General features: G+C 46.6%; 1 protein-coding gene across 1 annotated transcript in view; it reads right to left on the bottom strand.

Moving 5' to 3' along the window:
• Positions 1 to 928: 928 nt before the first annotated feature.
• Positions 929 to 10,571, bottom strand: part of LOC139539123 (UPF0524 protein C3orf70 homolog B) — a 33,110-nt gene continuing 23,467 nt past the window's right edge. The window contains exons 2-3 of the mRNA XM_071341915.1: positions 6,333 to 6,578; positions 929 to 4,085 (exon numbers count right to left, since the gene is read on the bottom strand). Coding sequence (XP_071198016.1) covers positions 3,754 to 4,085; positions 6,333 to 6,578 — 578 coding nt within the window. The 3' untranslated portion in view covers positions 929 to 3,753. The remainder of the gene's footprint in view (positions 4,086 to 6,332; positions 6,579 to 10,571) is intronic.

The following is a 10,571-nucleotide window of genomic DNA, read 5'->3' as shown; positions in this document are numbered from 1 at the left end:
GGAGGTGTTCCTGTCCCTGCCATGCGTGCTGAACAGCAACGGAGTGGGCAGCGTGATCAATATGACCCTGACCGACGCTGAGGTGGGACAGCTGAAGAAAAGCGCAGACACACTCTGGGGCATCCAGAAGGACCTCAAGGACATCTAGACACACATCTGCCCTCCCTTTTCCGTTCCCGATGCAGTCAAACCCAGACCTAATTCCAACCGTCCTCCTTTTCATCTTAATCTACTGGTATACTCTTCCTTTCACCCACCCTTTCCTTTTGTAGGATTAGGTTGCTGTGTTTCCATGCTAGGTACTGTGTGAACCAGTATGACTGTATGCACCCTCATTCGATTCATGTGTTAAAGCTATTGTTCTACGATCAAAAAAAATGTTGGCTTTATCCTCCGTTTGCACTGTCTTGAAGCACTGTTCTGTTCACTTCCTGTAGTGAGCGCAGAAACACAGACCCTATAACTCAGTCTCCTCCTGAGGGGAGCAGTGGTGTTGGTTATTGTGCGAGGAGAGATATTCAGTCCTTTCTGGCATTCAATGTCAAAGAGGGAGAGAGGGCAGAGGTGGAATCAATCGAAACCACCTACTTTATTTTTACTTACTGTAACACCCATGTTGATTGTGTAATGGTGAATGCACCAATTTGTAAGTCGCTCTGGATAAGAGCGTCTGCTAAATGACTTAAATGTAAATGTAAATGTAGAAGACAGAGGCTATGACACTCCAAACCAACAGTCCATTCTAGAACACAGAGGCTATGACTCTCCAAACCAACAGTCCATTCTAGAACACAGAGGCTATGACACTCCAAACCAACAGTTCATTCTAGAAGACAGAGGCTATGACACTCCAAACCAACAGTCCATTCTAGAACACAGAGGCTATGACACTCCAAACCAACAGTCCATTCTAGAACACAGAGGCTATGACACTCCAAACCAACAGTCCATTCTAGAACACAGAGGCTATGACACTCCAAACCAACAGTCCATTCTAGAACACAGAGGCTATGACACTCCAAACCAACAGTCCATTCTAGAACACAGAGGCTATGACACTCCAAACCAACAGTCCATTCTAATGAGTAATATTGAACAGTACTGTATGGTAATGGATAGTACTGAACAGTACTGTATGGTATGGGTAGTACTGAACAGTACTGTATGGTAATGGATAGTACTGTATGGTATGTGTAGTACTGAACAGTACTGTATGCTATTAGATAGTACTGAACAGCACTGTATATTAATGAGTAGTACTGAACAGTACTGTATGGTAATGGATAGTACTGTATGGTAATGGGTAGTACTGAACAGTACTGTATGGTAATGGGTAGTACTGAACAGTACGGTATGGTAATGGATAGTACTGTATGGTAATGGGTAGTACTGAACAGTACTGTATGGTGATGGATAGTACTGAACAGTACAGTATGGTAACGGATAGTACTGAACAGTATTGTATGTTGATGTATTGTACTGTATGGTAATGGATGGTACAGTATGACAATGGATAGTACTGTATGGTAATGGATAGTACAGTATGGTAATGGAGGTACTGAACAGTATTGTATGTTAATGGATTGTACTGTATGGTAATGGATAGTACAGTATGGTACTGGATAGTACTGAACAGTATTGTTTATTAATGGATACAGTACAGTATGGTAATGGATAGTACTGAACAGTATTGTTTATTAATGGATAGTACTGTATGGTAATGGATAGTAATGTATGGTAATGGATAGTACTGTATGGTAATGGATAGTACTGTATGGTAATGGATAGTACTGTATGGTAATGGATAGTACTGAACAGTACTGTATAGTAATATATAGTACAGTATGGTAATGGATAGTACTGAACAGTAATGTTTATTAATGGATACAGTACAGTATGGTAATTGATAGTACTGAACAGTATTGTTTATTAATGGATACAGTACAGTATGGTGATGGGTAGTACTGAACAGTATTGTTTATTAATGGATACAGTACAGTATGGCAATTGATAGTACTGAACAGTATTGTTTATTAATGGATACAGTGCAGTATGGTAATGGATAGTACTGAACAGTACTGTTTATTAATGGATACAGTACAGTATGGTAATGGATAGTACTGTATGGTAATGGATAGTACTGAACAGTATTGTTTATTAATGGATACAGTACAGTATGGTAATGGATAGTACTGAACAGTATTGTGTATTAATGGATACAGTACAGTATGGTAATGGATAGTACTGAACAGTATTGTTTATTAATGGATACAGTACAGTATGGTAATGGATAGTACTGAACAGTATTGTTTATTAATGGATACAGTACAGTATGGTAATGGATAGTACTGAACAGTATTGTTTATTAATGGATAGTACTGTATGGTAATGGATAGTACTGAACAGTACTGTTTATTAATGGATACAGTACAGTATGGTAATGGATAGTACTGAACAGTATTGTTTATTAATGGATAGTACTGTATGGTAATGGATAGTACTGAACAGTACTGTTTATTAATGGATACAGTACAGTATGGTAATGGATAGTACTGAACAGTACTGTTTATTAATGGATACAGTACAGTATGGTAATGGATAGTACTGAACAGAACTGTTTATTAATGGATACAGTACAGTATGGTAATGGATAGTACTGTATGGTAATGGATAGTACTGTATGGTAATGGATAGTACTGAACAGTATTGTTTATTAATGGATACAGTACAGTATGGTAATGGATAGTACTGAACAGTACTGTTTATTAATGGATACAGTACAGTATGGTAATGGATAGTACTGAACAGTACTGTTTATTAATGGATACAGTACAGTATGGTAATGGATAGTACTGAACAGAACTGTTTATTAATGGATACAGTACAGTATGGTAATGGATAGTACTGAACAGTACTGTTTATTAATGGATACAGTACAGTATGTGCTGGGCTTTTATACTGAGCGGTTGCTCTGGTGTGAATGACCCCCTCAAGAGGAAAGTAGCCAGTAACATGGGTGCTTCACTGCTTCCCATCAAGGTAACAAAGTACATAGTAGCTGTGGGAATCACTGGTCCTCTTTCCTCTTAGGTTTACATGCTTTGCTCTGGTAAACATGTGATTTGGTATGTCCACACTGTGTCATTGGCTGACAGGAGTTGAGTAGGTGGGTCTTCACAGCAGGTAGAGGAAGGAATGTGCTTTCTTGATTGTCAAACAACTTCAAAGTTCTATCTGAAAAACTCCACTGTGATTCTATTTCTAGAAGCAGGTAGAAGTTGCTGATACAAGGCTTGGTAGTTGGTTGTTCAGTGGCTAATAAAGGCTGTGATTGTCTGTTGATGGACTAGAAAGAAGCCTATTTAGTCAGCTGCTGTGAGTGTTCAAGGACATGTTTTCCTGTGTATTTCTAGTCAAAACTTTGCTACAGTAGACAGCTCCATCTATCTAACAAACCATGCAGGGGGACTGGAGAGATATAGAGTGGGGTGGAAAAACCAGAGACCATCCAAACCTGGGATCCTTGACCGTCTCTGAGAAAACACATAGGGTCATTATCATGTGGGGTTACCTACTGTATATCGGACAACAACAAAGTAAACTCCACTAGGTGGACTGTCGGTTCCTTAAATCCAACTCAAGAAATCTGGAGCTGTTTTTCAAATGCTCCCAGAGAGGCGGTGTGCTCCATATATATAGTAGAATATAGTTGTATCTCTCCGGTGTGCTCAGTGAAGTGTCTGTCTCTGTCTGTCACACAGTGGTCTCTATCTTCTCGATGATCTCCACCATGGACTTAGAGGGAGACAGCAGAGAGGTCTCATCCTGGTCCCAGAGACTACAGAGGCTAGATTTCCCATCTCCATCGGTGCTCAACTCCTCATTCTGATCCTCTGACTCTGACTCACAGGATTCCAGGTAGTGCAGACCTAACGCGTTGATCCCAGAGTCCTCGGAGCTGGATGGAGAGGAGCAGTGGTCCATCTTGGGGCCTTTCAGCTTGTCTACAGGGCTGGGGTGGTGGGGCTTGTCTACAGGGCTGGGGTGGTGGTGCTTGTCTACAGGGCTGGGGTGGTGGTGCTTGTCTACAGGGCTGGGGTGGTGGGGCTTGTCTACAGGGCTGGGGTGGTGGGGCTTGTCTACAGGGCTGGGGTGGTGGGGCTTGTTTACAGGGCTGGGGTGGTGGTGCTTGTCTACAGGGCTGGGGTGGTGGGGCTTGTCTACAGGGCTGGGGTGGTGGTGCTTGTCTACAGGGCTGGGGTGGTGGTGCTTGTCTACAGGGCTGGGGTGGTGGTGCTTGTCTACAGGGCTGGGGTGGTGGTGCTTGTCTACAGGGCTGGGGTGGTGGGGCTTGTCTACAGGGCTGGGGTGGTGGTGCTTGTCTACAGGGCTGGGGTGGTGGGGCTTGTCTACAGGGCTGGGGTGGTGGGGCTTGTCTACAGGGCTGGGGTGGTGGGGCTTGTCTACAGGGCTGGGGTGGTGGGGCTTGTCTACAGGGCTGGGGTGGTGGGGCTTGTTTACAGGGCTGGGGTGGTGGTGCTTGTCTACAGGGCTGGGGTGGTGGTGCTTGTTTGCAGGGCTGGGGTGGTGGGGCTTGTCTACAGGACTGGGGTGGTGATGCTTGTCTACAGGGCTGGGGTGGTGGGGCTTGTCTACAGGGCTGGGGTGGTGGGGCTTGTTTACAGGGCTGGGGTGGTGGGGCTTGTCTACAGGACTGGGGTGGTGCTGCTTGTCTACAGGGCTGGGGTGGTGGTGCTTGTCTACAGGGCTGGGGTGGTGGTGCTTGTCTACAGGGCTGGGGTGGTGGGGCTTGTTTACAGGGCTGGGGTGGTGGGGCTTGTCTACAGGACTGGGGTGGTGCTGCTTGTCTACATGGCTGGGGTGGTGGGGCTTGTCTACAGGGCTGGGGTGGTGGTGCTTGTCTACAGGGCTGGGGTGGTGCGGCTTGTCTACAGGGCTGGGGTGGTGGGGCTTGTCTACAGGGCTGGGGTGGTGGGGCTTGTCTACAGGGCTGGGGTGGTGGGGCTTGTCTACAGGGCTGGGTTGGTGGGGCTTGTCTACAGGGCTGGGGTGGTGCTGCTTGTCTACAGGGCTGGGGTGGTGGGGCTTGTCTACAGGGCTGGGGTGGTGGGGCTTGTCTACAGGGCTGGGGTGGTGGGGCTTGTCTACAGGGCTGGGTTGGTGGGGCTTGTCTACAGGGCTGGGGTGGTGGTGCTTGTCTACAGGGCTGGGGTGGTGGGGCTTGTCTACAGGGCTGGGGTGGTGGGGCTTGTCTACAGGGCTGGGGTGGTGGTGCTTGTCTACAGGGCTGGGGTGGTGGGGCTTGTCTACAGGGCTGGGGTGGTGGGGCTTGTCTACAGGGCTGGGGTGGTGCTGCTTGTCTACAGGGCTGGGGTGGTGGGGCTTGTCTACAGGGCTGGGGTGGTGGTGCTTGTCTACAACAGGGAGGTGGTGGTGCTCCCTCTGGTCTACTGGGGTGCTGTAGTAATGCTTGTCCACAGAGCTTTTGTAGTGTTGTGGTATTTTGTTGTAGTCCACAGAGGGGTGATGCTTGTCTAGAGGCGATTTGTGTTGCTTCTCACTGTGTGCAGGGGGATTGTGTTGGTGCACAGGGCTTTTGTGGTGGGGCTTTTCCACCGGGGGTTGTAGTGTGTTGTGGTGGGGCTTTTCCACCGGGGGTTGTAGTGTGTTGTGGTGGGGCTTTTCCACCGGGGGTTGTAGTGTGTTGTGGTGGGGCTTGTCCACCGGGGGTTGTAGTGTGTTGTGGTGGGGCTTTTCCACCGGGGGTTGTAGTGTGTTGTGGTGGTGCTTGTCTACAGGGCTGGGGTGGTGGGGCTTTTCCACCGGGGGTTGTAGTGTGTTGTGGTGGGGCTTTTTCCACCGGGGGTTGTAGTGTGTTGCTGCAGCAGGAGGAGGTGCCGCCGCAGCAGGAGGTGCCGCAGCAGGAGGAGGTGCAGCAGCAGGAGGAGGAGCCGCAGCAGGAGGAGGTGCCGCAGCAGGAGGAGGTGCAGCAGCAGGAGGAGGTGCCGCAGCAGTAGGAGGTGCAGCAACAGGAGGAGGTGCCGCAGCAGGAGGAGGTGCTGCAGCAGGAGGAGGTGCCGCAGCAGGAGGAGGTGCCGCAGCAGGAAGAGGTGCCGCAGCAGGAGGAGGTGCCGCAGCAGTAGGAGGTGCCGCAGCAGGAGGAGGTGCCGCAGCAGGAGGAGGTGCCGCAGCAGGAAGAGGTGCCGCAGCAGGAGGAGGTGCCGCAGCAGGAAGAGGTGCAGCAGCAGGAGGAGGTGCCGCAGCAGGAGGAGGTGCCGCAGCAGGAAGATCAGGGATGGGAGGAGGAGAACGTTGAACATAACACATCTTCCCGTTGATGCGTTTGACGATATAGTCGTCGATGAAGAGGTCTGCTATGACACAGTATTTGGGCGACTGAAGGTACGGCGGGGACTGGAAGCAGGGGGCGATCTTCAGGAAGTGTTCGGTGAGGGAGACAGACAGGTTCATGGTGGCTGGGGACTCAGAGGGGTCAGAGGGTACCGCCGTGCTCGGCAGCTGGCACACACTGGTCATGGGCTGGTAAACATATTTACCTGCACAGACAGGAAGAGAAACACAACAGAAGAAATGTAAATATAGTCATCAAGACAAGAGCCTCTGGATGACTCCTGGTGCTTTGACTCTGATCCGTTCCCGAAAACTGACAGCCTGGGATTAAAAAACAGATATTCTTCAAACTAACGACAATGGTTTAAAAATCAGATATTCATCAAACTAACGACAAGAGATTAACAATCAGATATTCTTCAAACTAACGACAAGGGATTAACAATCAGATATTCTTCAAACTAACGACAAGGGATTAACAATCAGATATTCTTCAAACTAACGACAAGGGATTAAACTTCTTAAGGTGCTATTTTCACTTTTGGGGAAAATCGTATCCAATTTAAACGGCCTCGTACTCAATTCTTGCTCGTACAATATGCATATTATTATTACTATTGGATAGAAAACACTCTCTAGTTTCTAAAACCGTTTGAATTATTTCTCTAAGTGAAACAGAACTCTTTTTACAGCCCATTTCCTATCCGGAAGTGAGATTTCCAAAAGCGAGGTCTCTCTTCAAGAGCTTGTCTATAAAAGGGCATGTCACTTATGACTGTAGAAACACGTCATACACCTTCCCCTGGGTGTCATGCGGAAGTGAGAGCAGAAATGACTTGATTATCTCGTTCTGGGATTGAATACAACCTCTTGGAGTGAGAGGTCCGCCATTATTTTTTTTGGAAGGCGCGAAGTTGGACCTGGAATCGCCTCCTGGAAAACCGTCGTTATAGGTGAATATGATCTCCGGCTTCGATTTTATTTGATACATGTCACAATATCATCCTAAAGTATGTTTTTTCAATATAGTTTAATTATATTATTGAAATTTATTCGGGACTTTAGACGTGATACGTTGCAAGAATTTGTTCAAGAAGGAGAGGTTAGCGCCGCACGGCCAGTGTGCTTGCTAATTCAAGAGGGAAATAGTTCGTTCTGGATCCAAACAAAGACGGTTCTGAACAAAGGACCCCTTGTACAACATTCTGATGGAAGATCAACAAAGATAAGGACCCAATTTGGGATGCTATTTCATATATCTGTCGAACTGTGCTATCGCTACCGTCTGCCCTGAATCAATGGTGCTGTGTGTTAGCTATTGTAGTAAGCTAATATAACGATATATTGTGTTTTCGCTGTAAAACACTTCAAAAATCGGAAATATTGTCTGTATTCACAAGATCTTTGTCTTTCATTAGCTATCCACCATATATTTTTCTGAAATGTTTTATGATGAGTAATTAGGTAGTTGACGTTGGTGTCTGTATTTACTCTGGCTACTCCCATGCGATTTCTGACTGTAGCTATGATGGTAGCTATGATGGTAGCAGTAATGTAAAACTGATTTATAGCTCAAATATGCACATTTTTCGAACAAAACATAGATTTATTGTGTAACATGTTATAGGACTGTCATCTGAGGGAGTTTTTTCTAGGTTATTTAGGTTGGTTCTAGGTTAGTTAGGTTGGCTTTGTGCATGCTACCTGCATGCTACCGTTGCTGTGAAAAATGTCTGTCTGTCTTTTGTATTTGGTGGTGAGCTAACATAAATATACGTGGTGTTTTCGTTGTAAAACATTTTAAAAATCGGAAATATTGGCTATATTCACAAGATCTTTGTCTTTCATTTGCTATCCACCATATATTTTTCTGAAATGTTTTATGATGTGTAATTAGGTAGTTGACGTTGGTGTCTGTATTTACTCTGCCTACTCCCGTGCTATTTCTGACTGTAGCTATGATGGTAGCAGTAATGTAAAACTGATTTATAGCTCAAATATGCACATTTTTGGAATAAAACATAGATTTATTGTGTAACATGTTATAGGACTGTCATCTGAGGGAGTTGTTTCTAGGTTAGTTAGGTTGGTTCTAGGTTAGTTAGGTTGGCTTTGTGCATGCTACCTGCATGCTACCGGTGCTGTGAAAAATGTCTGTCCTCTTTTGTATTTGGTGGTGAGCTAACATAAATATACGTGGTGTTTTTGCTGTAATACATTTAAAAAATCGGACATGTTGGCTGGATTCACAAGATGTTTATCTTTCAAATGCTGTATTGGACTTGTTAATGTGTGAAAGTTAAATATTTCAAAAAAAAAAAAAATTGAATTTCGCGCTCTGCCTTTTCAGTGGAATGTGGGAGGAGTTCCGCTAGCGGAACGGGGGGGCGAGACAGGTTAACAATCAGATTTTCTTCAAACTAACGACAAGGGATTAACAATCAGATATTCTTCAAACTAACGACAACAGATTTCAGGGATTACCAGATACTGATTTAAATTATATGTAAGGATAATCTTGAGCCATCAGAGTTGATCAGAATAGAACTCTTTTCAGACTATAGGTGTTTCTTAAGATCCTGACAACAGTGGTCCTGTATTGTCCAAGCCAAGCATCTCTTTCTCTGTGGATTAGTCCCTAACGGCACCCTATTCCCTACATAGTGCACTCCTTTGACCAGAGCCCTATAGGCACTATCTAGGGAATAGGGTGTCTGTCTGGTGTATGAATCCAAGGCTGAGTAGTCATGTGTAGTGGAAGCTGCTCCCAGTTCTCCTTGACAGCTCAATCACCTAACGTTGAACATAGGGCTCCCAAGTGGCGGTCTAAGGCACTGCATCTCAGTGCAAGAGGCATCACTGCAGTCCCTTGTTCGATTCCAGGAGGTATCACATCCGTCTGTGATTGGGAGTCCCATAGGGCGGTGCACAATTGGCCCAACGTCCTCCGGGTTTGGCCGGGGTAGGCAGTCATTGTAAATAAGAATTTGTTCTTAACTGACTTGCCTAGTTTAAAAAAAACAGCTCACACTACTGTATGACTAAAGGACGTCATAGAAAGATGTTGTTTTCAAGAACGGCTTTCAAATGTCATTAAGCGTTTACAGCCGACTGCATCTGCAGCAAGCTGCTGTGGTTGAGGACTGCAGTCTGTAGCAAGCTGCTGTGGTTGAGGACTGCAGTCTGTAGCAAGCTGCTGTGGTTGAGGACTGCAGTCTGTAACAAGCTGCTGTGGTTGAGGACTGCAGTCTGCAACAAGCTGCTGTGGTTGAGGACTGCAGTCTGTAGCAAGCTGCTGTGGTTGAGGACTGCAGTCTGCAACAAGCTGCTGTGGTTGAGGACCGCAGTCTGTAACAAGCTGCTGTGGTTGAGGACTGCAGTCTGCAACAAGCTGCTGTGGTTGAGGACTGCAGTCTGTAACAAGCTGCTGTGGTTGAGGACTGCAGTCTGTAACAAGCTGCTGTGGTTGAGGACTGCAGTCTGCAACAAGCTGCTGTGGTTGAGGACTGCAGTCTGTAACAAGCTGCTGTGGTTGAGGACTGCAGTCTGCAACAAGCTGCTGTGGTTGAGGACCGCAGTCTGCAACAAGCTGCTGTGGTTGAGGGCCGCAGTCTGTAACAAGCTGCTGTGGTTGAGGACTGCAGTCTGCAACAAGCTGCTGTGGTTGAGGACTGCAGTCTGCAACAAGCTGCTGTGGTTGAGGACCGCAGTCTGTAACAAGCTGCTGTGGTTGAGGACTGCAGTCTGTAACAAGCTGCTGTGGTTGAGGACTGCAGTCTGCAACAAGCTGCTGTGGTTGAGGACTGCAGTCTGTAACAAGCTGCTGTGGTTGAGGACTGCAGTCTATAACAAGCTGCTGTGGTTGAGGACTGCAGTCTGTAGCAAGCTGCTGTGGTTGAGGACTGCAGTCTGTAACAAGCTGCTGTGGTTGAGGACTGCAGTCTATAACAAGCTGCTGTGGTTGAGGACTGCAGTCTGTAGCAAGCTGCTGTGGTTGAGGACTGCAGTCTGTAACAAGCTGCTGTGGTTGAGGACTGCAGTCTGTAACAAGCTGCTGTGGTTGAGGACTGCAGTCTATAACAAGCTGCTGTGGTTGAGGACTGCAGTCTGTAGCAAGCTGCTGTGGTTGAGGACTGCAGTCTGTAACAAGCTGCTGTGGTTGAGGACTGCAGTCTGTAACAAGCTGCTGTGGTTGAGGA

This window comes from Salvelinus alpinus, chromosome 14, assembly GCF_045679555.1.
Source record: "Salvelinus alpinus chromosome 14, SLU_Salpinus.1, whole genome shotgun sequence".
NCBI lineage: Eukaryota > Metazoa > Chordata > Actinopteri > Salmoniformes > Salmonidae > Salvelinus > Salvelinus alpinus.
Note: the sequence above shows the minus strand (reverse complement) of the source record. Positions and strands in the feature narration are given on the sequence as shown.